The 24,886-nt window shown below is 43.5% G+C and overlaps 1 protein-coding gene across 4 annotated transcripts in view; it reads left to right on the forward strand.

The window, feature by feature from the left end:
• Dock3 (dedicator of cytokinesis 3) overlaps nt 1-24,886 on the forward strand; it is an 825,219-nt gene that overhangs the window by 796,347 nt on the left and 3,986 nt on the right. For 2 of the 4 annotated variants that reach the window (XM_023706265.1, XM_023706269.1), the window contains exons 27-39: nt 5,455-5,596; nt 6,689-6,855; nt 6,963-7,049; nt 7,494-7,673; nt 8,271-8,354; nt 8,472-8,588; nt 10,884-11,005; nt 12,512-12,650; nt 13,146-13,293; nt 18,921-19,039; nt 20,134-20,221; nt 23,752-23,874; nt 24,410-24,492. In XM_023706265.1, coding sequence (XP_023562033.1) covers nt 5,455-5,596; nt 6,689-6,855; nt 6,963-7,049; nt 7,494-7,673; nt 8,271-8,354; nt 8,472-8,588; nt 10,884-11,005; nt 12,512-12,650; nt 13,146-13,293; nt 18,921-19,039; nt 20,134-20,221; nt 23,752-23,874; nt 24,410-24,492 — 1,599 coding nt within the window. The remainder of the gene's footprint in view (nt 1-5,454; nt 5,597-6,688; nt 6,856-6,962; nt 7,050-7,493; nt 7,674-8,270; nt 8,355-8,471; nt 8,589-10,883; nt 11,006-12,511; nt 12,651-13,145; nt 13,294-18,920; nt 19,040-20,133; nt 20,222-23,751; nt 23,875-24,409; nt 24,493-24,886) is intronic. The other 2 variants (XM_023706267.1, XM_023706273.1) reach the window with 2 other exon arrangements.

The following is a 24,886-nucleotide window of genomic DNA, read 5'->3' on the forward strand; positions in this document are numbered from 1 at the left end:
AGTTCTCCGACCCAGAACAGCTGTAGTCATTCTCTCCATCATTTCCGAGAAGGCTAAGCTGGAATATAAACAGTGGGAGGAATGGCCAAGCATAGTCTTACTGATACCAGTTGAGCCATTATTATATTTTTCCTTTTTAAAGTAAAAAATGTGGAATTTAATCTTTATAATGGCAAGATATGAAATTCCACAGAGAAATAACCCATTCAAATGACAATTTGGAACTGTTTAAGTATAGGTTTGTTGGAAGAACTACACAGCAAGCTATAGTTAAAGAGTTTTTAATAGAGAAAGAATAAGACAAATGTATATTGAACATGCACAATGCAACAAACAACTTTATGCTTCAACTGTGCAGTCTATAAGTTAAAGGTCTCAGGAGTCCCATTCTGAACTTCAGAGGTTATTTCTCACACATTTGATTCTTTCTTCCTTTATTGAAAAATATTTCTTAATCAAGCTTAACAGATCCATGTATGCCTACTCACTTTCATGGTTTTGTAGAGCTTCAATTTTTATCCAGGCCTCTATATTCTTCAATCATTGTACTGTTTCTCACTTTCACCAAGTTTCTCAGTAGTCTGAAAGATAATTAAAATGGGCCCCCGAATAACCAGGATAATTTTGGTATCTTTTGCATTTGAAAGGTTTGTCAACAGTTCTGTTATGCCACAATGAATAAAACATACACTCTGTGAAAATGTTTTGCCACTTATATAGTTGTTTATTTTCCTTTTGTGCCTTAGGTAATGAGTAGAACTAATCTAACCTGTTGTATCTGGTTCTGACAGCTGTGATATTTGACATTGTCCATGTAGCTTTCTTCTGACTCGTGTTAGTTTTAAGGATGGAAAATATGGCAAGTGTTCTTACATCTAACACAGTCTGAATCTGTTAATCTGTTCCAGTGATGCTAATTCCCTATGGTTCTTAGTGTGGAAGTCAGAATTAGCAGTTGAGTAGTAAGTCCTAGAAGCTTCAAAGGTAGGGCACAACCCTTTTTCATTGTTGTTCACTGTGTTTATGAAACTATGTATCAAATAGGAAACAGCCTAGCAGTTATCTGCTAATGCTTCTGGATCATGGTGATGCTGGAGACAAACTCAAGTAGGAAGAATTATTCAGTGGCATCTAGCAGAGGTGCAGGATAAGTGAGTCGGCTTCACCATGCTTGAAAACAAAGTACCAGGAAACAGAATCAGAATCTGCAAGGTTTCTTAGAGCCCATGTAGTTTGTTCACTACTGTGAACATGTGAAGATACTAACGCAGAAAGAAATGCTGGGATAGGACCTCATCCACCACAGCCTTGGTCTATACAGATGTCCCAGAAACAATGTTAGTGGGCACAGAAGCAGCTTCAAACTGAATGGAACTACAGTCATTTCTGCCAAAGGATGCTAGTTTTGGAATCCGATCAGCTGGGATTACATTATCTAACAAGAGTTGTTTTGTCCCTAGAAAGCAGTTTCCTAGCATCTTGAGTAGTTTGAAGCTTTCTTTCCAAATTGTTGCTATTTATGCCTTTGATAATGTCATGTTGAGATCAATTTATAATGCCCTGGGTGTTGCAGTTTTCCTTCAGTTGGAGTAATAGCATCATCAGAAAACAAGCTTACATTTCTCTTTTTCAGCCTCTGGGCATCCTTATTAGCTTTTCTTAGCTGCACATTAACTTGTACTCAGTGCCACTCCATATCCATACCATCTTCCCCTTTTTCTCAAATCTGTTAAGACAAGTAGTCACTGAATTAGCATTCTCACTAGTAAGCATTGGGATGAGGCAAAGGGGAAAAGCTGTACAGGGAGTGCAGGTTTCCACAGGAGGTGGTTCAGGGCTTGCCTTCAAAACATCCACAATAGCTCAGCCCAAAAAAAGTGTGTGATTTTCTTATTTATTCAGCATAGCCAATAGGCTTCAAGAGTAGTCAATTTGGGCATGTAGGCTATATTCCAAAGAAATATATTGTTCTCAGATGACTTAAATGAAGCTGTCCCTAAAAATGAGTCTCGTAGTACACTTGAAACATTAGACTACCTCTGATTATCCTTCATTCCAATGTCTTACTAAAAGCTAGTGTCCCATAAGTCTCAGCAAGCAGCTGGGAAAAATCACAGGATCCCTTTGGTATGTTTGGAATTCCATCTTATTGGAAAACTTGCTTTAGGTAGTGAACAGTAACAAAATTGGTATTGTAACAGTATCAAGGTCAACTGACAGGCTCCCTTTGGAAAACAATTCAGTTGGCTAACCACAAAGTCCAGAATAACAACATTTCAGATGGAATGAGTAATAATCATTCTAGGCTAAAAGGAAAAATGACCTGTGAGGGGGAAGGTCATACAAGTACAACAAGCTTACTGTACCTGATTGTGATACCCGGGAAGGTTCTAACCCTTTTACGCAGGAGTGTTCCTAGCAGCAGAATATGGGTGATTAGAGAGTTTCTTAGGAGAACTAGGGCTCCTTTATCCAGTCTAGGCATTTTAGAAGGGGCAAATTTGCTACTTCCATCAACATAGATCCTATAGCAGCAGAGGTCATGGAAACCAACAAAAGAGGTAAAAGGGATTAAATAAAATTTAGAAATCAGCACCACCTCCAGGAAACTCTAATAATTTAATGAGTCTGGCATTATAACTTCTATCTTATTTTGTCTTTGCAAATTATGACTTATTGTCATTTTATTATCTTTGTATAGATATAGTTTGCATATCATAAATCAAATTTCCTTCGATAACCTCATCATTTTGGTATTACACAATTGGTCCTTGGCATCTCATTTCTATCCCTGACAAACAGGAATTCTCTAGCATGGTTTGCCTTGGCTTCCACCATCTTATGTGCAAGTTGCAGCACACATCCATATCTCACGGTTCTTGAAACCTCTGACAAGTAGGAAGCACCTGACATGGAAGCTGCATCTAAATCTTCCATCTAAATCATGCTTGCAAGTAACAGTCTCAATGTTTAGATATTTCAGAGGCTCTAATAATGGGAGAATAATAAAGGGTGTTAGGAGATGTTGCCCGTCATTTCATTCTCATTTCCACCCAAAGAGCAGTCTCCAAACTATGGTTCATATGGACAGATTTCACTGCGCTTGCCTCACGCTGCTTTCCCAGCTGCTCAGTTCATCTGTGGTTAATGGAATAAATCCAAGGGTAGGAGCTACTTGCCTTATAGATGGCAAAGATGAAGTGCAAAGCAGTGACAGTCAAAACTGTCATTTGTGAAAATGTTGGGATTCTTGCCTAGGCATGTGTGAGACCACCAATCTTTCAGTTGTGTGGCTTCTTTCTGGGCCTCCCCTAAAAGGCTTCTGTCACAACCCTTGAACACGCAGGCCATCTATTACTTTAGTTATGTCAACTTGGTTTTTCTGGACCATCTGCCTTTCTTGCCTCAAAGATTTGGTTATCTGCTAGTGCACAAAGAGACAGGAAAACACCCAGCACTCCTTTTTGGAGGAGTTCTATTTCTCTTCATTTGATGCATGAACAGACACTAGTGAGGAATATATGTATGTGAATTAATATAAAAAAGCCAGTTCTTATTTAAGGGGTGCAGCTAGTGGTACAGAATTTGCCTACTAGATGCATGTTCCTAGGTTCAGTCTGCTGTAATAAAAAAAATTAAAGTTACTATCAGTTCTTCACAATTGATATTAGTCAACTTAACCCACTGTACCATGCATTCCATATCTGTGGATTGAAGCAATTATGGATGGGAAATATGCTGAAAAAAATGCATCTGATTGTCATTATTCCCTAAACAATATAGTATAACAACTATTTATAGAATTATATTTTGTAACTAACCTAGAAATAATTTATAGTATACAGGAAGGATGTATAGATAATGTGAAAATATTATACTATTTTATATAAGGAACTTGAACATATATAGGTTTTGGTATGTGCAAGGAGAGCCTGGAACTAATACTGTGAAGATTTTGGGTGACAAACTATATGTTCTTTGCCTGTTTTGTTTATCAATCAAGAGACTTAGAAATACCTATCCATCTGGCCAGCCTGCTCCCCTGACCTTGACTTGCCTTCTGGTGTTACCCTTCCATTCTGATTCATCCAGACACACGGCCCAGCCTTGTAAGAATGTGAGTGCAAAGGAGGCAGAAATCCTACTCAGCAAATAGTAAGAATGTGAGTGTAAAGCAGGCGGAAATCCTACCCAGCAAATAGTAAGAAAGTGAGTGCAAAGGAGGCAGAAATCCTACTCTGAGAAGGTTGAAATACTCTAAGGCCTGGCCTGTGATCAGTCCCAACTCGGGAATCATACCTAGCCTTGTAGAGTCTCCCTCCTCCCTCTTCCTGTCTATCTACCTCCCCCTTCTTTTGCCCTTCTCCTTGCCTCTGTCCCTGCCCTACTTCTGCCTCTAGTTCTACGTCTACCTCTACCTCTAGTTCTGCTTCTACCAGTACTTCTGTCTCTACTTCGCAAGACATGCCAAGGAGGGTTCTGAAGTATCTGATGCTATTTGTTGAAAATGGTCTAATGAGGCAGCTAGATGGGCAAAGGTGTCACCAGCATGTTTCAGACAGACTTCCTCCAGTCACCCAGTCATGACCAGTTATATGATAAGCAGAGCAGGAGGCCTGGGTTTGTCTTGCTTACAAGGAGACTTCAGCTACAAGGAGAAAAATGAGACTTATCCTAAGCCAAATATATGACATACATTTTTAAGAAATGTGTAGTTGGGGCCAGGGAAAAAGCTCAGCAGCATAAGTGCCTGCCTGGCAAGTGCAAGGTCCTAATTTCTAATCTGGAAAAGAAGGAAGGGAGGGAGAGAGAGAGGGAAAGAAAGAAAAGAAAAGGAGGAAATGAAGAAAGAAGAAAAGTGTAGTTTTCATGATGTCAGTTTGCTTTGCTGACATGTTTGCAAAGGAAATTGGTACCAAAGAGGTTTATCAGTGCAACAAACAATTGCTCAATACCTAATGGTCACTGGACAGTGTTTAGACCATTTCTCCTTCAAAAGCACCATTTCTTTAGACCATTTCTCCTTCCTGACTACCTGCCCATTTGAAAGTATTTGATAGGGGCCAGGGAGATGGCTCAGTAGAATAAGTGTTTCCCTGGCAAGTGCAAGGGTCTGAGTTCAATCCCCAGTTCCGCAAAAAAAAAAGTATTTGATAGTACCCTTAGTGGTGACTGACATAGTGGTGACTCCTCAGCCACCCTCCCACTAGTTATCCTCATACACTTTCTTTTCAGCTATGTATACTACTTGAACCTCATCTTCAGGGCTGCCACACCACAGTGCAATTCTGCCTTCATTTGTCCCTTTTCCTCCTTAGCTGTCTTCTCTTATTACAGACTGAGTGCTCTGCCTATGTTTGCCCAGGGCATAGTACAAAGGAGGCTCCTAGTTTATGTGGTGGTGGGGGATCACAAGCAGGGCATAATGATCTCATGATTGTATGGTTTTGGCAGAACAAGGAATATGTGTGCCGTGGCCATGACTATGAGAGACTGGAGGCCTTCCAGCAAAGGATGCTCAGCGAGTTCCCACAGGCCGTCGCTATGCAGCACCCCAATCATCCTGATGATGCCATCCTACAGTGCGATGCACAGTGTATCTTTTGACACTGGTAGGGGGAGGAGGGCCAGAATTCCAAGGGGTGCATCCCACCCAGTCAGCTTCCCCTCTACCATTTTGGCCTTCCAACCATAGATTACCCATAATCCTAAACCTGAATGTGTCCTCAGCATTGAGCCCACACTTAACAAGGCACTCATGCCTCACAGAGGAGGCAAGGTATGTCCTTAACCCTATAAGTGGTCTATCAACAGTGCTCAGGGAGATGCTTCCCTGGCTGGCTACTGCCAGTAGCTTAACCCTCACTCTGTTCTGTGAGGGGCTTGCCAGGGAGTCAGGAGCAATCACTATGCAAGGTGATTAGGGTCCCACTATGACTCTTGTCACAGGGACAGCAACTATACTTTGCTGTTCCCTGTTCTACTTCCCTGTGCATTATTTTTGTTCCTGGTCTTTGTCAGGTAGAATGGAGCAGAGCACCAGGGGTGTAGGGAGGAAGATGAGACTAAAAGTGTCTATTGTTTGATTGCACTCTGGTGCAAACAGTGGCCTGTCTCTAACCATCCCCCTTACACAGCTTCCTTGGGAGCCACATTACAGTTGCTATAACTGTGCCAAACTTGTTCCAGAGAGGTGAAGTCAAGTAGATTCCCATATAGTTTCTTTCCATGAAGACTTTAGATACTACCGTATGTTATTGAAAGCTTATTTTAATAAATATAGTTTACCTACAATGAGTAGGGCAGAAAAAAAGGATAAAAAAAACCAAATGAGTAGGACAGAGTCCTTACAACCTTCTCTCACTCCAGTGGGGTGATGAGCATTGCGTTATCCTGACCTCATCCTTACCTTTCTTCAAGGGGCATCAGAGGGCACTTAGTTGTTGCTATCTGACCCTGGCTAAGTACCCAGGAGACTCACTGCTGGAATGGGAAGGAACAAGGGGCAGATAGGTTTGTCTTACTGTACTTGGATGTTATCTGCCCCTTGAAACAATCTGCCTCCTTCACCACCACCTGTAGGAAACAAGAGCTATTATGTGTTTTTCTCATTTAAAAAGATGACAGGGTCAGCCATGCAGGCCTATCTCTTTGGCAAGTCTGGATTTCCCCTTCACTTCAAACTCAGACTTGCAGATCTATGCAGTGACACCTATCCCAGATTATGTGGATGTTCTGCAGATGGATAGGGTCCCGGATCGTGTCAAGAGCTTCTATCGTGTCAACAATGTAAGGAAGTTCCGGTACGACAGACCTTTCCACAAAGGCCCCAAGGACAAAGAGAATGAATTCAAGGTGAACAAATCTAGGAAACCAGGGGAAAGCCTGAGAACTCAGTTATTGCATCACTCAGGTAGGCAGAGTGCCTGACTGCCTGCTTCTCCCCATGCCCTCCCCTGCAGAGCCTGTGGATCGAGCGCACTACACTAACCCTGACTCACAGCTTGCCTGGCATCTCTCGTTGGTTTGAGGTGGAGAGGAGGGAACTGGTAAGATATGCCTTAGATGGGGCTGAATTTCAGCTGCTCCCTCAAGCCATGGCTCTGGGGAGCTTTCTCTAAGGACTGAGTGAAGAAAGAAACAATTCTAGCCACCTGCCTGTCCTTGGCTCCCCCAGGTCAATCCTGTACTGGGAGCTTTGTGTACCTTCTTTCATCTAAACCACACAGCAAAAAATGCCAGTTTTCAAAGGAGAAAACCGTTCTCTGAGGTTCAGGAATCCAGAGCTCTCTGATTTTAGAACTATTATTCTTCCCTAATGCTGTTTTTCAAATTCCTACAAATCAAAAAAGTAGTACAAGGCCCAGGGAGTACTGAGTCCTCAGGAGTAAGGAAGGGGACTCAGCATCATAAGTCATAGATCCCTGCTTTCAGGACAGTGATGAGGGGTCATCATCATTGTTGGGAGGACACTGTCTGCTCTGTACCCATAGGTGGAGGTGAGCCCTTTGGAGAATGCCATCCAAGTGGTTGAGAATAAGAACCAGGAACTGCGGGCCCTAATCAGCCAGTATCAACACAAGCAGGTTCATGGAAACATCAATCTCCTCAGCATGTGCCTGAATGGTGTGATTGATGCAGCTGTCAATGGAGGCATTGCACGCTACCAGGAGGTGAGCTGAGACCCCAAGTCAAATCTGCACAGGCAACCTGGCTGGGAAGGTAATTTATAGTCTCTCTAGACTACAGCCTCCTTGAGGAGCTTTCCCAGCTATCTTTTCCTGGCTAAGCTAACTTACAGTCATTCTTGGATGAGGCCTTAAGACACTCCTTTCAGTAGCACAGTTCTCCCAGAGCTTTTGCTTTTATTCTCTGGTCTCTTTCAGGTGGATAATCTATTAGTTAATGGCAAGATGTTAAGTATCCTCCACGGGGAGCCCTGGAGGGCCAGTCCTTCATAAAAAGTGAATTGTGGAGCTGGATAAAAAGGCTCGCCCCAACTTCTGGGCCACTAGTCCTACCTGTACTACTCAGGCCATCCAGGCTTCATGAAGGATTGAGGCTAGCATCCAGTTCAAATGATTTGGCCATTTCCCATCTTTCTCACAGAAACACGTCTGTAATTGCCAGAGGTTCTAGTAGACTATGCTGAAGGTGGTGGTACACATATCTGTGAGGCAGCCTGGCTGCCTTTGTACTAGGGCTTCTGAGGCCCTATTTAAGTAGTGATCCTTAGAAGAGTTTTTCCAACCTGACACTTCCCCTTCCAGGCCTTCTTTGATAAAGATTACATCACCAAGCACCCAGGAGATGCTGAGAAGATTACCCAACTCAAGGAGCTTATGCAGGAGCAGGTATGGTTTGCAGGGCTTAGGGGCCTGCAGGTATTGGGAAAGGCCACACACTGTAAGATTGCTGCAGTTCTCAGGAGCTGCTTCCTGCTTAACGTAGAGGCTTTGTCGCCCCCATAGGTCCATGTTCTTGGAGTTGGACTAGCAGTTCATGAGAAATTTGTGCATCCAGAAATGCGGCCTCTGCATAAGAAGCTGATTGATCAGTTCCAGATGATGCGGGCAAGTCTCTACCATGTAAGCTAATCCCTGACCTGCCTCTGGCTGCAATACAACAAGATTCCACTTCCTCCAGACCTGCACCACAAGCCAAGGAAAAGTTGGGGGGAGGGGAGAGGAAAAAGAGAAGCTGTCCCCACCACAGAGTGGCAGGAGGCAGAGGATCAGTGCTGTATCCAGGGCAGGAATTCTCTTGGTCCTCTCATTAATTCACTTACTCCCAAAGGAGTGAGATTCAAGGGCAAGAACTTTTTCAGGGCACTGTGTTAATACAGAAGCTATCATAGGCAGAGAAAAGAAACCAAAGTATATGCCTTACTTGTAGGGATCTTTAGAGATGTTATTCTAAGAACCCGAAAAGTTAAAAGTATGGCCTGAACTAGCTTCCCATCTCTTTTCTTCTCTCTCCTTCCCCATCTTCATTTTTCTACTCCTTATATCCCTCTTTCTTCCTTCTCTAACTCCCTTCTTCCTTCCTTTCTTGCCCCCACCCCAACTTTCTCCATGATATCTAATGACCCAGGTTTACATCTGAGAAAGTCTTTGGTGCTTTCATGCCCACTCCTCTTAAAGGTATCAGATGGTTTCTGAGACTAGACCAGGCCCAGAAAGTCTCCACACTGGTTTGAATTTTTGGCTTCCACCAGGTTTTGGACCATGGACTGATATATACAGGGAGGGCATGTCATTTAGAACTAGTTTTCTTTGGCAGGGTCCCATGTTGGTCAAATGAAGACAGGATTGAGGTGACCCTGAATCTCCTATTATGTAGAATCACTCTGTTGTCAACCATGGGACTGGTTGAAACAAATAATTTCTATAGGAACTTCCCTGATAAACATTCTTACATCTCAAAGGATATGAACCCAGTTACCTACTACTGCCTGCCTCTCAGGCAAAGCTTTCTCCTCATTACCTAAGACTTCTAGATAGTCCCTGCTACTCATAATTGCAGGGAGACAAGAGAAGAGAGCTGTTAGATGCTGGGCCAAGATGTTATGGACAAGAAATTCCTCTTTAGGGATGACCTTTGGTACAGAGGCCCTAGGAGAGGTTGGACTATCCACTCAGCGGACCTGACCAGCTGGGAACATATTTTCTTGCTTCTTGGATGCTGTAAGTTGTCATCTCCGTCTCTCCAAACTCCTAGTGAAGCTATCAGCCTTTTTCAGCACAAATATGGACAACATGAAAAGTAAAAAGAGGAAAAGAAGCTTGTCATAGTTTGAGAGAGGACATTCTTATCCCCCCAAAAAAAGAGCCTGTAGAACATACATTTCTCCTTCCTCCTAGGATTATCCTGTAGTGTTTCAAGGTAGAACATGAAGAGAATGTTTCTCCCTTAAAATTGGGGATCCATTTAGTAAAGAACTTGATCCATCACTTAATCTTATTTGCATTTCATCATTTCTCATTAAACTATCTCCTCCTGGTTTGGCTGGTCTCTGCAGTATGCAGACCTTCCTGTCATAGCAGGTTGTTCTTACAGTCTGGAAACTGGCCATGAGGGAGAGATTCTGCCATACAGGCAGTCAGGGAACTGAAGAAAAGAGCACAGAATGGTTTCTAGTTCATATCAGGCTCCCTGGTATGTTTGTAGAGAGGTGCCTTCCAGGGATACAGAAGCATATTTTGGAAGAAGAGAAAGCAAAGCACCAAAACATCTCTGATAGACTTAGGGCCTTTGTTCACCATAGATTATGGAGGACTTGAGACCTAGAATGTTTTCCTTTATTTTCTCAGAATTATAATCAAGAACACAAACCAATATGTTGTTATTCAAAAGGGTATACAAATAGAAGTTTCCGCCATGAATTTAATTAGACTAAAATAGAATTATCCTGTTTTTCATCAAGACTTTGTTTTCTGTTTCCCCCATAGATTGTTATAGGCAACCTAACTCAGGTCACTAAGAGCTGGGCCATTTAACAAGCTAATAAATCCCAGCCCCAGTCCTTCTGTAAGATGTTCTCACTGACAGCAGATAATGAACACTTCCTCTCCTCTTTCTCAGCCTTTGCTGTAACTATAGTGAAAAAACCTGTTCACAAAGCCCTATCAGGTCAGACCAACCAACTATCCAGATGAGCTTCTCTTCACAGCATCAAGCTAAGACTTCATGCCCTGTGGTCTAGGCTCCAGAGGAGTAGAAGAGTGGTTATCCATTGAGAAGTCATTGCCCAAAAGAAGTCAGAAGTACAATACATGATCTTCTTTTGTCCCTTTTATATCTAACTTGTAGCCTACTTTTCCCTCCTATCCCTTAATTATTTATTCTTTACTTTCTATAAATGAGCATTCCTTTCTCAACAGGAGTTTCCAGGTTTGGATAAGCTAAGTCCTGCTTGTTCAGGCAACAGCACTCCACGGGGAAATGTTTTGGCATCCCACAGCCCCATGAGCCCTGAGAACATCAAGATGTCCCACCGGCACAGGTACTGCCTTAGAGCTAGCAAAGGTTTCCTACTGGTAAGTCTGAAAGAGAAGCATCAGAGAATAGGCATTCCAGAGAGTGATTTTGGGTGCTCATATTTCCTCTTACTCATGTTCACATCCCTACCACAGTTCCTGCCATAGGACCCCAGTCAATATCCAGTCACACTGGACAGAAGAATATACATGGTTTTGTAGGAATGAGGGGACATTTGAGTAAGTTTTAACAGATAATTCGAAGTTTATGCAGAAAAGAGTTGAGACTAGGAGAGTAATGCAGTAAGATTGATCTAGGAAAGTGACTGACATGTGCAAAAGCTTCAAGACACAAGCCAGCCAGTCTGGTCTGCACTAAGAGTGGAGAGCTAAGTAGCTGTGGCACAGGATTCTGGGCCACAAAGGAGAGCAGGACCAGCTCCAAGTGAGCCTTATTCATGTGCACTTTTGGACTTGACCCCAAGGGGAATGAGGACCACAAACTTGTTTTTGTTTTGGTTTGGTTTGGTTTGGTTTTTAAGACAGGGTCTCATTATGTAGTGGTCCAGGCTGATCCTAAATTCCTAATGAGTCTCCTCAGCCTTGGCCTCCTGAGTGGTAGGATTATAGGGCCTGTGTTCACCATAGATTATGGAGGACTTGAGACCTAGAATGTTGTCCTTTATTTTCTCAGAATTGTAAACAAGAACACAAACCAGCATGCTGTTACTTGGAAGGGTATACAAATAGAAGTTTCTGTCATGAATTTAATTAGACTAAAATAGAATAGTATCACCACACCTGACTACTAATTAGTTTTAGGGGGGAAAAATACTGTAATATGTCAAAGTGTGTTACTGGAAACTCAGGATTCCTAGCTTTGCTGGGCTCAACTGAGGATACTCACAGTCTAGGACAGGAAGGCCAGATTTGTTTCTATTGTGAGCAACAATCTAGCACACAGTGAGGAGCCAGTACATAAGAAGGAACAAATTTATGAAGCACTTCCTGGTATTGATTGAGGAGAGCTGTTGTCAAACCTGTAGCCACAGGTGTAGAAGAAAGCCCACAGATAGTTCATGCTAGCTATTTAGGTAGCTTCCCCATACCAAGAAGATATTCTGGCCTATGAGCAGATCCCTTCATGGTGCAGGCAGCAGTAGGCCCTGGCTCCAACTAATATCCCACAGCAAGAAGCGCATAGGATCCTTGACTCTGTGAACATTTTTCTTTCATTCCTTTTTAGAAACTTTTAATATCCTCAGACTGAGTGATCATAAGTAATTTAACTCTGGGTATAGGGTATACCAGCATACCATGGGCCTTCCCCAGCCAGGGGCTCCTGAGCAGCAGGGCAGGATCAGGATTGCTCCAGGTCTCTAATAGATATGAACCTTGGCTATGGAATCCTCCAAACCAGTGGTGGCCACAGCTTGGAAATGACCATTTCACACATCCCTCTACTGCCACTACCACTCAGCACACTTTCTCAGCCATGGCCTGATTCTTCTGTTTCTTATTCTTGCTTACAGCCCCATGAACTTGATGGGCACAGGCCGCCATTCGTCTTCCTCTCTGTCTTCACATGCATCTAGTGAAGCAGGAAACGTGGTGATGATGGGAGACAGTGCCATGAGCGAGGCTCCTGAGGACCTGTACCATCACATGCAGGTACCAGAGCTGGTCAAAGAAAATGGTCAGAGTATACCTAGAGGTCTCACCTTTCTGGTGGAGGATCTGATGTGAGGGCTGGCAAGCCTGCCTGTTTCTCTGGTTCCTGAATTCCTTCCTCTAGAGCTAACAAAGCTGCCTTCCTTCCTAATCTTATTTCCCAAGAAGGAAATCTAGCCTCAGCCCTAGCTACTCCCACAGATCCCATGGGAAAGATCTCCTGCCATATTACTCTCCTGCTTGGCATTTCTGTGTAACAGCCTCATCCTACTTCCTCTATGGGCACCATAAAAGGACCACTTCAATAGCCCTGCCTTGTATGGATGGTATGGGTAGTCCCTAGTGCTGGCTGTCAGCCTGGCCTCTGTCAGGGTCCAAAGTAACAGCCTCAGATGCTGGTTCTTGGTCACTTCAAAGTATGAAAAAGCCAACTCTATGTCAGCCCCATAGTCCTAGCCATTCAAGTCTATCCTACTGATTTTTCTCCCTTTCCAGCTCGCGTATCCCAACCCCAGGTACCAGGGCTCAGTCACCAATGTCTCTGTACTGTCCTCATCCCAGGCAAGCCCTTCTTCCTCCAGCCTGAGTTCTACTCACTCAGCACCATCTCAGATGATTACTTCTGCCCCTTCCAGTGCCCGAGGTAAGATGGCAGGGTGTTGTCTACAGAAGGGACAAGAAAGTGTTGTGAACCCCACTTGTTTTCCTTTCATCTGTGGCTGTCTTTGAGAATGGCTTGTGACTTAGAGACTGCTTATTTGACTTGAGGGTTTCCACATCCACACCCCTCTCTCTAACTGTAGACCCTGTCCTGGCAGTGATTCCACCTTAGTAAGAGGATGCAGCCTAAGAGAAAGCACAGTCCTTTCCCACTGAAATGATTGCAATAATAAAGAGCAAAGTTGAGGCAAAAATAAGATTTTTTTTTTGTCTTGAGGAGTCAACCATGGTGACAAAATATGAAAAGTAAATTTGAATGCTAAAATTGACCCTGGAAAATGTTATTCTAAAACAGTAACAATTAACAAAGACTTCAGTTGGGAAAGGCTTAATCAGAGGAGATGGCGCTGTAAAAACTTATTTCCTTTGTCAGTCACTGCTTGGTCAACTGCTTAGTCAACTGAGAAAACACTGTTCTCCAAGAGCCACTATGTTTTCCACATTTTGACCGCAGTTCCTTCAGTGAAAATCATTTCTACCCTTTTAGATAAAAAAACCTTAGTGATGGAATGAAATCTGCTGTGGTATGTAAGGTCTATTGCAGTAATGGCAAGCCTTTTAGAGCTTTCAGTGACACAAACAGCCTCCTATAGCCTGCATGCCATAGGTTCACTGGTGTAGTGCTTCCCAGAGTTGGTTATATAGGATAGTAACAATAGTCTGAGCCCATAAGTCAGTCACTAGCTCTTACTTCCAGTATTTAAAGGGAGGGGATCTTTTTTATTCTTCTCATTATTTTCAGTACCAAAAAACAAAAACCCACAAACTCATCACATAGGAAATCATTAAGAAATAATGTTCTCCAAAACACACAAACCTTTGAGGCCCACAGTAGAAGTGATGGGGAAAACAAAGCAGTGTAGGCATAGTTGAAAGATATAATGGCCAACTGAGAAAAGTCTTGGCAGAGTGGAGGAGAGTCTTAGATGTAGTTAAAACAAGTTATCATGTTCCAACAGGGCAGTCAAAGACTTCTACCTGAAGTATCCAGTACACCCTCTCATTCCTATGGGGAGATAGGTCTAGTGAGAGGGCAGAAAGCTGAATTTGGATTACATATTTTTATACTTAATAGTCCACAGTCTTATATCCAATTTACCATTCATGTTGTCTTCCTAACATGGACTATGAGAGCCAGATAGAGGGATTCCATAGATAGATAGATAGATAGATAGATAGATAGATAGATAGATAGATAGATAGATAGATCCCATAATGTTAAATAAAACAATGAACCCATAAAATGGTACATGCTAAAGACTTGCCAGTATTTGAAGGCCACAAAGAAGCAACAGTGATTTCTGTTGTAAAATAGGCACAATGAAAGATGGCTTTGTATCTTCGTTATTTTTCTCATTGATAAGATAAAATAGCTGACACTCAATGTTAAAAGAGGAAAGATTTATTCAGCTCTGTTTGTAGAGGTTTCAATCCATAATCTGCTGGCTCCAAGGCAGGGTGTGCTCATTGCAGAGAGGCAACCATTCATAGCAGAAGACAACAAAAGTAAGAAGAGCAAGAGACAAGCTTCTTTCTGTTCCTCATATTGTATGCAGGCTATTTGCCCTAGGGTGGGTATAGCACTCACACAGCATTAGACCATGGATCCATTACAAACTCTAGATTCAGTTGTCTCTGAAAAGCCCATCCCCCTATACCTACATGAGGCTTTAGGGGGACATCCAGGCACAAACCATAATACTTTGAGAACAAAAAGGAAACACAGAGAAGTAGACATAAATGCTATAGTTGAGGTTAGTATTTAGTGTCATTTACCTAAATGCTCTGATTAGGGCTGAAGAAACAGATTTTATAATTCTGTCTGGGTTTTATTGTTTGCCCTAACATAAAATCTCTTTTAACATATGTTCAGCTATATCTTGTCCATATCTGGCTATTCCTGATGAAGTGATATATCAGAGTTGTGATTGGTGATAAGGACAATAGGAAGACATTTTAATTTAGTATCACTCTGGTATTACTCAGATATGCCTGTAGCCTATGGCTGCTATCAGGGATAATATAGATTTTACAGATGTTACTGCTTACATCCTTCCAGCTAACCAATTACTGATTTATTCAGGCATGGAGTTTTCACTGAGTGCTCAGTAGAAAGATGCCTGGCTCTTGCATCAGAGAACACGACATAAGAATAAGTATTTCCTCCTTGTCTAGAACTAACCCTTCCTTATTTCAAGTGCCTAGGTTATCTAGTTGCTACATAATAAACTATACCTAAGTTTTAGATGTAGTTATAACAATGTATCATCTCTCAATATTCTGTGAATTAACAGGGCTCACTGTGTCAGATGTGGGCCAGAATCACTTAAAGTTCCAGTTAGGCTTGACATTCAAGATGGCTCCCTAACATGGCTGCCAGTTGAGGAGGGCTACAGCTGAGGCTGTCAACTTGTATTGTTATACTTGACTTTTCTGAGAGGATCAATCTCTCAACATGGCTGCTGATTTTTCCCAGAGAAAGCATTCTAAGAGACCCCCAACAAAAGTTGCAACACTCTTTATTACCCAGCATTTGATATCCTAGAAAGTCCCTTTGCCATATTTCTACTGGCCAGCCAAGTCACTCAAAACCAACTCAAATGCCAGGAAAGGAAATAAGATTTCACTTCATATTACAAGGAATGGCTTATATGTTTTGGGAGGGTAGGGAGGCAGTAAATGGCCAACATTTTGAGAGACAAACTATCACAATGGCCAGACTCTAGAATATCACATAGAGAAAAGTTGAGAAAAAGCTCCTTCCCTTTTGGGGATAGACAGTAAGTACAGAAGTAAATAAAATGGTTCAGTAGGACTGAGCCCAAAGCTGAGAATGATGACAAGGATAGAGGTAATAAAAAAGAAAAGTCACTTTTAGACCACAACTTTCATAGTCTGTATGCAGGTACACTGTCTACTACGCAGAGTATCAGGCCCTGTAAAAGAAGCCAGAAGAAGAAAAAAAAAGTCAGAAGAATGTGTGTGACATAAAGAAAACTGATGTTTTCAAATAAGTGTGGCAAATACAATAGTAAATGCAGTCTAGACAAAGAAGAGAGGGAATGATCTACCCCATTTGGAGTTTCTGTTCTTGCTACCAGTGGGGAGAAAGCCTTCATGGAGGTGGCCAGAAGCAGATTTTTTACACTGGAGTTTTTTCCCTACTCCTAGGAGTAGTCATAAGATTAGTGGCCTTCCTTGCCATATCCACTAACACTGCTATGGCTTCTGTTGCTTTGGAAACCTCTGAGCTGAAAGGCATGCAGACAGTCTAAACTCTTGTAAGTCATCAGCTCCCCCTGATGGTCAAAAGGTTAACAAGGTAGAAAACAGATTTTGCATAATTCTGAGTTATCCAGTCTCACTGGGACTTAGCCTCCTTGGAAAATATCAAGGTACAATTGAAGTAGTTCAAAAGTCCTAAATATCTTCATGGAAAGTAACCATTACTTTCCTACCATTGAACTGGCTTTCCAGGACAGAGGGCAGTGGGAGGAAAGTGAGGCAATAGAGTTAAAAAATACAGTGCTAGTGTGGAACTCCTTTGTTATAGCACCAGAGAGGTGGCCATAAAATTAATCCAAATCCTCAACAGAGTCTCAGTTCCTCCCTAGGCCTTAAGGCTAATGTCCTTCTATCATAGTCTTCCAATAAATCAGGGTGTTAAATAAACAAATGTGGCATTGGCCTTGAAGGCAGCCTATGACCTCTGAGGTGAAAAACTATGAGCAGCCTGAAGTAGTCCCAGGCACCTGTCTGGTGTGGAATGAGCATTAGGTGTCTGATGAAGAATTTGGTGTGTAAAGGTACTTTGTGTTTGTTTTTTGTTTGTTGTACATACTAAATGGAGACTAGCATGCCCCAAACCCTGGCCTACAGCATTCTGTGGTGGGAGGACACCACAAGTCAGTGGGCATTAGACCTTTCTACTTTTTTTTTACATAGCCATCATTTTGAGGTTGCCTCAGAGCATAAGTTCTAAAAGAAAATATAGAAAACTGAAAAACCACAAAGAAGGAGAAAATTCAGGCAAAGTTTTTCAGGGAATACTGTAATACTTTACTTGTTCATTATCATATAACCAGGTCTTAAAGCCAGGCCTAAATGTCTACAAATAGGAATGCTCAGACAAATTTGGAAGAAGTTATATAACTAGTAACTGGGACAAGTTGTATTACTTGTACTTATTATGCTGATTTTTTGTTTCTTTTTTGGTTCTGGGAATCAAACTTAAGATCTTGTGCTTGCCAGGCAGGCACTTGTGCCTCTGAGCTATATCCCTAGCCCTATGATTTCTTTGAAGTATATAAACCTCTCCTTGAACAAAAGTGAATACACAAGGAATTTCTCAAATATTCCTGAGGAAATCTGGGTAAGCATTGGGTCCGGGGGCCCTCGCCACCTTCTTTTAGCCATGTCTTAACAATGCTAGCACCGTGTACTTGAAGGAAAGCCATAGAGACATTGGGTTTTAAAAACATGGAGCCTCTGGAAGCAGAAGACTCACCTCTCAGCTGGAGCCCATAGCCTGATCTCAACCATGTAGCTTCTCAAGGCACACACCAAAGAGGGGTTGCAGCCACATTAGTCAACCAGATGCATTGAATGTGCCTGGTATCTGACAGTAAAGTGTGTACATCTCAAGGGCTATCCAAATTACACCCCAGAAAACCAGCAAGTTATACTGTTTTTGTGAAAGGTTGGCAAGTTCGTCAACCTATAGTTATGGTGGCCTGAATCCTTGGGAACTGAATTACATCACACCAGTGTGGTCTGGTCTCCTTTTTATCTCTTCTAGCCAAGGAAGTCACTCCAGAGGCCTCACAGGAGACTATGAACCAAGTCAGCTCAGGAAGCTAAGTTAAAACACTGTGGCTTCTAAATTAGTCCTATGTCCCTGAGCCAACGAGAGTCAAGTTTCAAAGACAGATGTGTGGAGGGCTCTAGGTCCCCAGCTACCCTGGGTGTAAGGCTTAACAAGGAACTGGCAGGAAAGTAGAGATCAAATTCTGGGGGTCTAAAATCTGAAAGGAACATTCTTTTGGAAGAAGAATTAGGGAATCAGGCAAGAACAGAGCCACTAATATCAGGGAAAGGTAAGTGTATGGAACCCCAAAATGTGTAATTCTAAGTGATTTTGTCTTTTTTTTGTTTTTTTTTTTTTTTTTTTTTTTTTTGATGATTCCATTGAAAGCTGGCCTGTGCCCATGCCTGGGTCCCCTGAGAAAGCCCAGCATTCAGGCCAAAGCCAGGCCCTGAAAGCATTGGGTGCAGAGGCACCTCAATACCCTATTCCAGCCAATTCTCATAACCTTTAACCCCTGAACATGAGGGGTGGGGCTCTATCAGTAAGTCTGCCTCAGCTTGGATACAGCACCAACCACCACCTAATCCCTAGGTTCTACTTCATTCCTCTTATATTTGCTGAATTCATTTCTCCCTACCTGTAGGGGATACCTACCTTGGTTCCCCAGCCCTGCGGACACTTGATAACTGGGCCCTCCATTTATGGTTTGTCATCTGTGCGTGATTGTTCTCACTTGGTTACAGGCTCTCCCTCTCTGCCAGATAAGTACCGCCATACCCGGGAAATGATGTTGCTGCTGCCCACCCACCGGGACCGCCCAAGCAGTGCCATGTATCCAGCAGCCATCCTGGAGAACGGACAGGTAGCAAACCCAGTCTCTGCTACAAATGTGTTGACCTGAGCTTCCTTCATTGCATTTGTTGGGCCTTCAGCATTGTCCTGCATGCCTCCCTCATTCTGCTATAGAAAGGCTGTTAGCTCTTACATGGAGAGCACAGTATATCTGAGGATCAGTAATCCAGACAATACAGGTGTGTCACCAGGGTTGGAGCAAATATTGTTTGTGTGACTAGCTATTCTTCTGGCCAGCTTTCTGGATCCGTTATCTCACCTTCCTCTGGCAGAGGAACATGTTCTTGCAACTCATCCCAAAAAGGCCATGGTAAACACAAGGCTGGCAAGTATCCTTCTCCTCTGTGTGTACAGGGCATCCATGTAGGATCTGCCTCTTTTGTCTGTCTGGCCTCACTGCCTTCTGGAGCTGCTATCCATACAATTTGTGCAGCTCTCCAAAAACCCTGCCTGCCTGTAGGTCTAGACCAGAAAGCTGTAGTAATTAACTCTCTCCCCTGGGTAGTTTTCCTGTGCCATTCTGAGTCCATAAAAGTCATCTCTAAGTGACTGGCACTTATCCCTACAGTGCTAGGAGTTTCTTCCTGGTACATGCTGAGCCTGATCAGTGCTACCAAGCAGAAAGGATGGATCTGCTTGGAAGGCTCACATCAGAACAACAGGACCAGTATAAGTCCATGCTTGGGTCTACCCTTTCTTTAGTGCTAATGAGAAACTGTGTGGGGCCTCCTCAGGAAGCAAAATCTGTCAGAGTTCATGGGTAAAGTGGGAGTTCTTAAATCGTTTTTACCAGTGGAACTCCTTAACCAAACAGGATGATGTAATCTGTTAGATAGTCAAGAGATACCTGTGTCCTTTTCTCTGGGGCCTTGCATAAGACACATGGGTGGTGCTTTGATCATGGAAGTGCTCAAAACCAGGTACCCCTGGACAGTCTTCTCCAAGGCTGATCTGGCGTTCTCAGTACATCTCAAGCAGACGCCATCCCACTGCTCTGATTTACCTGTCTGTTCTTAGAGTATACTGGCTCCTGTGATCCATAGCATTGTCTCCCCATGACATAACACTGTTTTCACACTCTTGATATTTTTCTCCTACCTTCAGTCACCAAACTTCCAGCGGGCCTTGTTCCAGCAAGTGGTTGGACCCTGTAAACCCTGCAGTGATCCCAATCTGTCTGTGGCTGAAAAAGGTATTGTACTCTTCTTTTAGGCGTCCCTCCATGTTTGTCTACATCTTGAGTATCTGACTCTTATCCTGCCCAGGTCTACACCCTAACACTCAGATCTGTTGATCTGTCCAGAGTGCTGACCAGTTCTTCTGCCCATTGTTTAACCCACATCAGGTTTAGATCCTGTTTGTTTGTATCACTCCCTGTTCCCATGGTCTGCCTTCAAAGAGGCCCCTGTTTCCAGCTGCCCTGAATCCACCTTTTTGGAAAGTCAGGCCGTAATCACTCCCATAGGCTTGTCCTGAGCAGGTCAAGAATTTAAGCCCTGTAGTCCCTTTGTTCTTTCTCAGCCTGAACCTCCCTTGGAGTGCAGAACAGACCTGTGGCCAAAAAGCCCACAAGAAGAATAAAAATAAAAATAAAAAAATTAAAAAAAAACACCTTTACAAAGTGAATTTCCTAAAGACAAGCTTCTCCAAAAGAAGCCTGCATGTTCTAAAGGAGTCCTTTCATCCTGTAGCCACTATGGCCAGCAAGACCATCAGCCATACCATGAGACTGAGCAATCCTTAGAATTGAGGCTATTTAGATAAAGGCATTTTAGCTTGTGTTCTCCTCCTGCAAGCTGATAAAAGAACAAGCCTCCAACCTCAGTGACCTTGGCTTAAAACCCCAGACACCTGAGTTAATTTTAAGACAGAGCATTACCTAAATGAGGAGACTGTTATGCTTTCCTGTAGTCCAGAATAGTGCTGACCATTCCTCTCACCAAGAACCAGGCCCCAAATCAGCCCTGTCCCTATAGATTCTCCTCTTTCCTCCATTTGTTGGAATTCAGGGTATACTTAGTTCCCTTCAGTACCTGTCATCCCACATCCCCACCAGAACATGTCCCTCCAGAGCTATCATGTTTGCTTTGCATCTGCTCACCTAATTCTGTCTGCTATCCTGTCATTGTTCCTCCCTTGCTCAACATGGAGGAAAAGGACCACTGTGTCCTCTTTAGGGACTATGTATTGAGTCTACAGTCTCAGTACTGGGTCAGCATTGGTACCAGATACTCAACAACAAAAGGCCTGTTGAAGACACCTTCCTAGCTTCAAGTCTCCATGTCCTGAAAACATGCAGCATCTTGGATTCCTGCACCTATGACCCCAAACAAAGTGTCCTTTTAGCCAGAATCCACAATGGCTTTTCTTTACATGAGATGCAGAACAGTCTTAGAACTAGACAAGAACACAGATAAGCTCAAAGCTTAAATGATTGTTGGTAGCCAGACCAATATATTCTCCAAACTGGATACCAGAAGAGTTTCAGGTCTCAGTTAGAAGCTGGACATGCCTACTCTACATCTGAGAGGGAAAGAAGGTTGTCTCATAAAGAAGGCTGAGCCCAGAACAAGTGTGTCCACACCAAAAGGTCAGTTACTGGGTGGAAAACTACACATCTGCCCAGTGGCAATATATAGGCCATATTGTGACTTCCCAAGTTTCCAGAACTCTCACCATTCTTTTGTCAAGAATCCTAAAAAACCTGAGGACAAAACCTCTCCCTTTCAGCTATCTACCTTTGGCAGGCAGACACTCCAGGGCCAGGCAAGCCTACCTTCAGGGATAGGAACTGTGACCAGGAATCTCAGACCAGTGCTGAACAATTGCTAAAAAGCAATTTATTTCCTCCTTAGCCCTCTGCTTAGCCCCAGAATACTTGTGTTGTACAGCAAAGGTTCACTGGCCTCACTGTTATCAGGCAAGGGCCCAACTTGGTGGTTTCTAATTCACATGAAGTAGTTCACATAATTGAGGCTGATTTTGTAAACCATAGCAACCTTGCCAGCTTCTTTTCCCATAGCCTTCCTCGCCCTTGCAAATAAAGTTTTTCAGCCCCATAATTCTTCCAGGAATAGGTTGAGCATCTGAAACCTTGGATTGTTGATGTTTCTTTGGAAAAGCCACTCAGACCCACCTCCAAGCTTATAACCTGAGGTCTGTGGCTTTTTATGGCAAAGATGCTTTGCTTTTGCAAGGAAGTGTCACTGCTGAGGATCATAAGCTTCTGCTACATGCTTTTAAAAAGCCTTGGACAAGGGTAAACCTGTTCTTGGGGTGGCTCAGGCTCCCTGAAGAAATCTTATAATGGAATCCACTTAATCCTGCTTGGATTCAGAATTTTTTCCTCCTTGCAGGCAGCAACTGTGTGCTCCAGCCAGTGGCTGCCATGCCCTTTCTTCTTGCTATCAGTCATTAACCATACTATGAAACTAAGCACCCCTTCTTAGAACAGAGGCTATTTAGATAGTGGCATTTTAAGGGCTGGGGGAGATGGCTCAGTAGAAAAAGCACTTGCCTGGCAAGCACAAGGGCCTGAGTTCAATCCCCAGTTCTGCCAAAAAAAGATAGTGGCATTTTACCTGTCTTCTGCTGCAAGCCTACACCAGTCCCTAAAAAAAAAGATGGACATTGCTCACTTATCTGACTTGTTATGGGCACCAATCCTCTTGGTCATTCCCTCAATGACCAGGCTCTAGCTTCTTACCTTCCAGAGGCTCATGATTCCCATCAAGCCTTAGAACTCAGTAGAAATGTTTCTTCTTATGGATATTTTGCTCTCTAGGAGTAAGCCACCAAACTTCATGTGATCTTTCCTGTACCTCCAGGATGGGACTGTTGGACTCCAAGGTCCAGCCATTGCTCCTCTTCTCCCTTTTATAGTCTTTCACCATGACTCGTTGAAGGGCCAGTATTATGGCATTGGATTTCTTCCTAAGTTTGGGGCCCACTGTGATTCATGGTGTGCTGATGATTTTCTAGATGACCAAAGCATTTAGAGGCTTCACAGCATTCCCTCCCCTCAGGAAGCAGTCAGTCTAACTAGGCATGAATGGAAATACCTGCACTTTACATTGTCCTTCAACAGGTACATTGAATACCTCTCCTTGCCTCAAAACACCTCTTGAGTATCCCAGTCCCAGCAAGTGGGCATCAAAGCAAGAGGAATAAGTTAAAGTTCGGGTGGCACCTCAGGTCCTTTTGGGTACCATTTTGGGACAGAGCACTTGTCCACTCTTTGGCCATGCTCTGGGAGCTTGGAAAGGAGGCAGATTGTCTCCATCCTACTCTTGGCTTCTTCCACATGGCCTGGACAGTGAAAGAGCGTTGAATCTTGCCTTTGGAAGCAGTTATACCCTGCATTCTCTGTATTCTCTTCAGCTGTTCTGCTCTCTCCTTCTGTTCCCTTCTGTTTTCTCTTCTCATGGCAGATCCCAAACTGCAGCTGTTCTGTCCTATGTACTTTCTCTCAATTTATGTCACCTAGAATGCTCTTCAAACATAAGCTTGCTCATTGCCATTCTTTTAAGCAACTTCAATCCTTAGCCATTTTCCTGTGGGCCACAGTGCTTTGGTTGGCCAGTGGTTTTAGCTCCAGAGGTTGACATGCCACTTGTATGTATACTAGTTATACAGTTCATACCTTGAGAAGCCACAAGCTATACGACAGGCCCAAGAAGTAGCTTACATAATCCATTCACCCCATCTCTTTCCAACCTTCAGTGGTGCCAGTAGCCCTCAGCAGCTGGAGCCTGGATAGCGGAGCCCAAGAGGCCCAGCCCTTCCTGTCTGCCCACATGGGGTGCATCCTGGCCCCCCCAGTGCCTCCCCGAAGCCTGCTGCATGGTAAGACCTCCAGTGGGTTCCCCCAGATAGTCCTAGGTCTCAGACTTTCCTCAAGGACCAGATCAACATCCAGGCTGAAAAGACAGGTCACTCTGGGCCAACTCAATCAAAGTAAAAGCATGCACACTGCAAGAAAGTTCCTGCTGAGCTTTGGGGTCAATAAGGTTTCTGAGTCTCAAAGTTTAGCTCAGTAAGACCACCCCAACCAGGAAGGCTGAAGACCATGGAATCAACCATGCCAGACCACCACTCATGAGCCTGTCATAACCCATCAGTGTGACAGAGCTACTGCTACCTACAGCTTGTCCTTCTATAAGCTCTGAAGCACTCAACTTTCCTGGTCAACTGGGGGTCCAGCACAGCCGCCTGTGTTTTGAAGAACATCAATGTACAGAAAAGTTTTTCTATGGCCTTCAATGCTCAAGAGTCCCCTGGGGACTCTTCCACACCTTCCCAGGTGGCCCAGCAAGATGATGCTGGTGTGCGGTGTGAGCAAAGGCCCCCAGCTGAGATTCTGGTTCTGTTCCTTTTGCAGGTCATTACTCCCTACACTTTGATGCCTTCCACCACCCTCTGGGTGATATCCCCCCAGCTCTCCCTGCCCGGACTCTGCGCAAGGTAATGTACTGAAGCCATAGCTCTTCCACCATCTCATCTGCTATAGAATCACTGCTGGGGTTCTCAAAAGGAAATAGCCCTTCCCTGATTTTCTCCCTGAAAGCCTAGCTTGGCAGAAGCCTGCTGTGATGAAAACCACACATGGCTACAGTTGATCAGTGCATCCTGCAATAAATGCAGTGAGGAGAGGGAAATTAGAGAGTCTTAAAGACAACACATAGTAGCAGGAGTGTGTGGGCAATGGGCACTGAGAACTTTTGGTATTCTCTGCCAATACCACAGGCGATCAGTGTGCCACAGCCCAATGGCTAAGTAAACATCCCTGTGGTGGATTATAGAGATTTTTAAACTACTGTCCAGTGAAAGCAAGAAGCATTGTTCACCAAAACTTATA

This window comes from Octodon degus, unplaced genomic scaffold, assembly GCF_000260255.1.
Source record: "Octodon degus isolate 3935 unplaced genomic scaffold, OctDeg1.0 scaffold00008, whole genome shotgun sequence".
Taxonomy (NCBI): Eukaryota; Metazoa; Chordata; class Mammalia; order Rodentia; family Octodontidae; genus Octodon; species Octodon degus.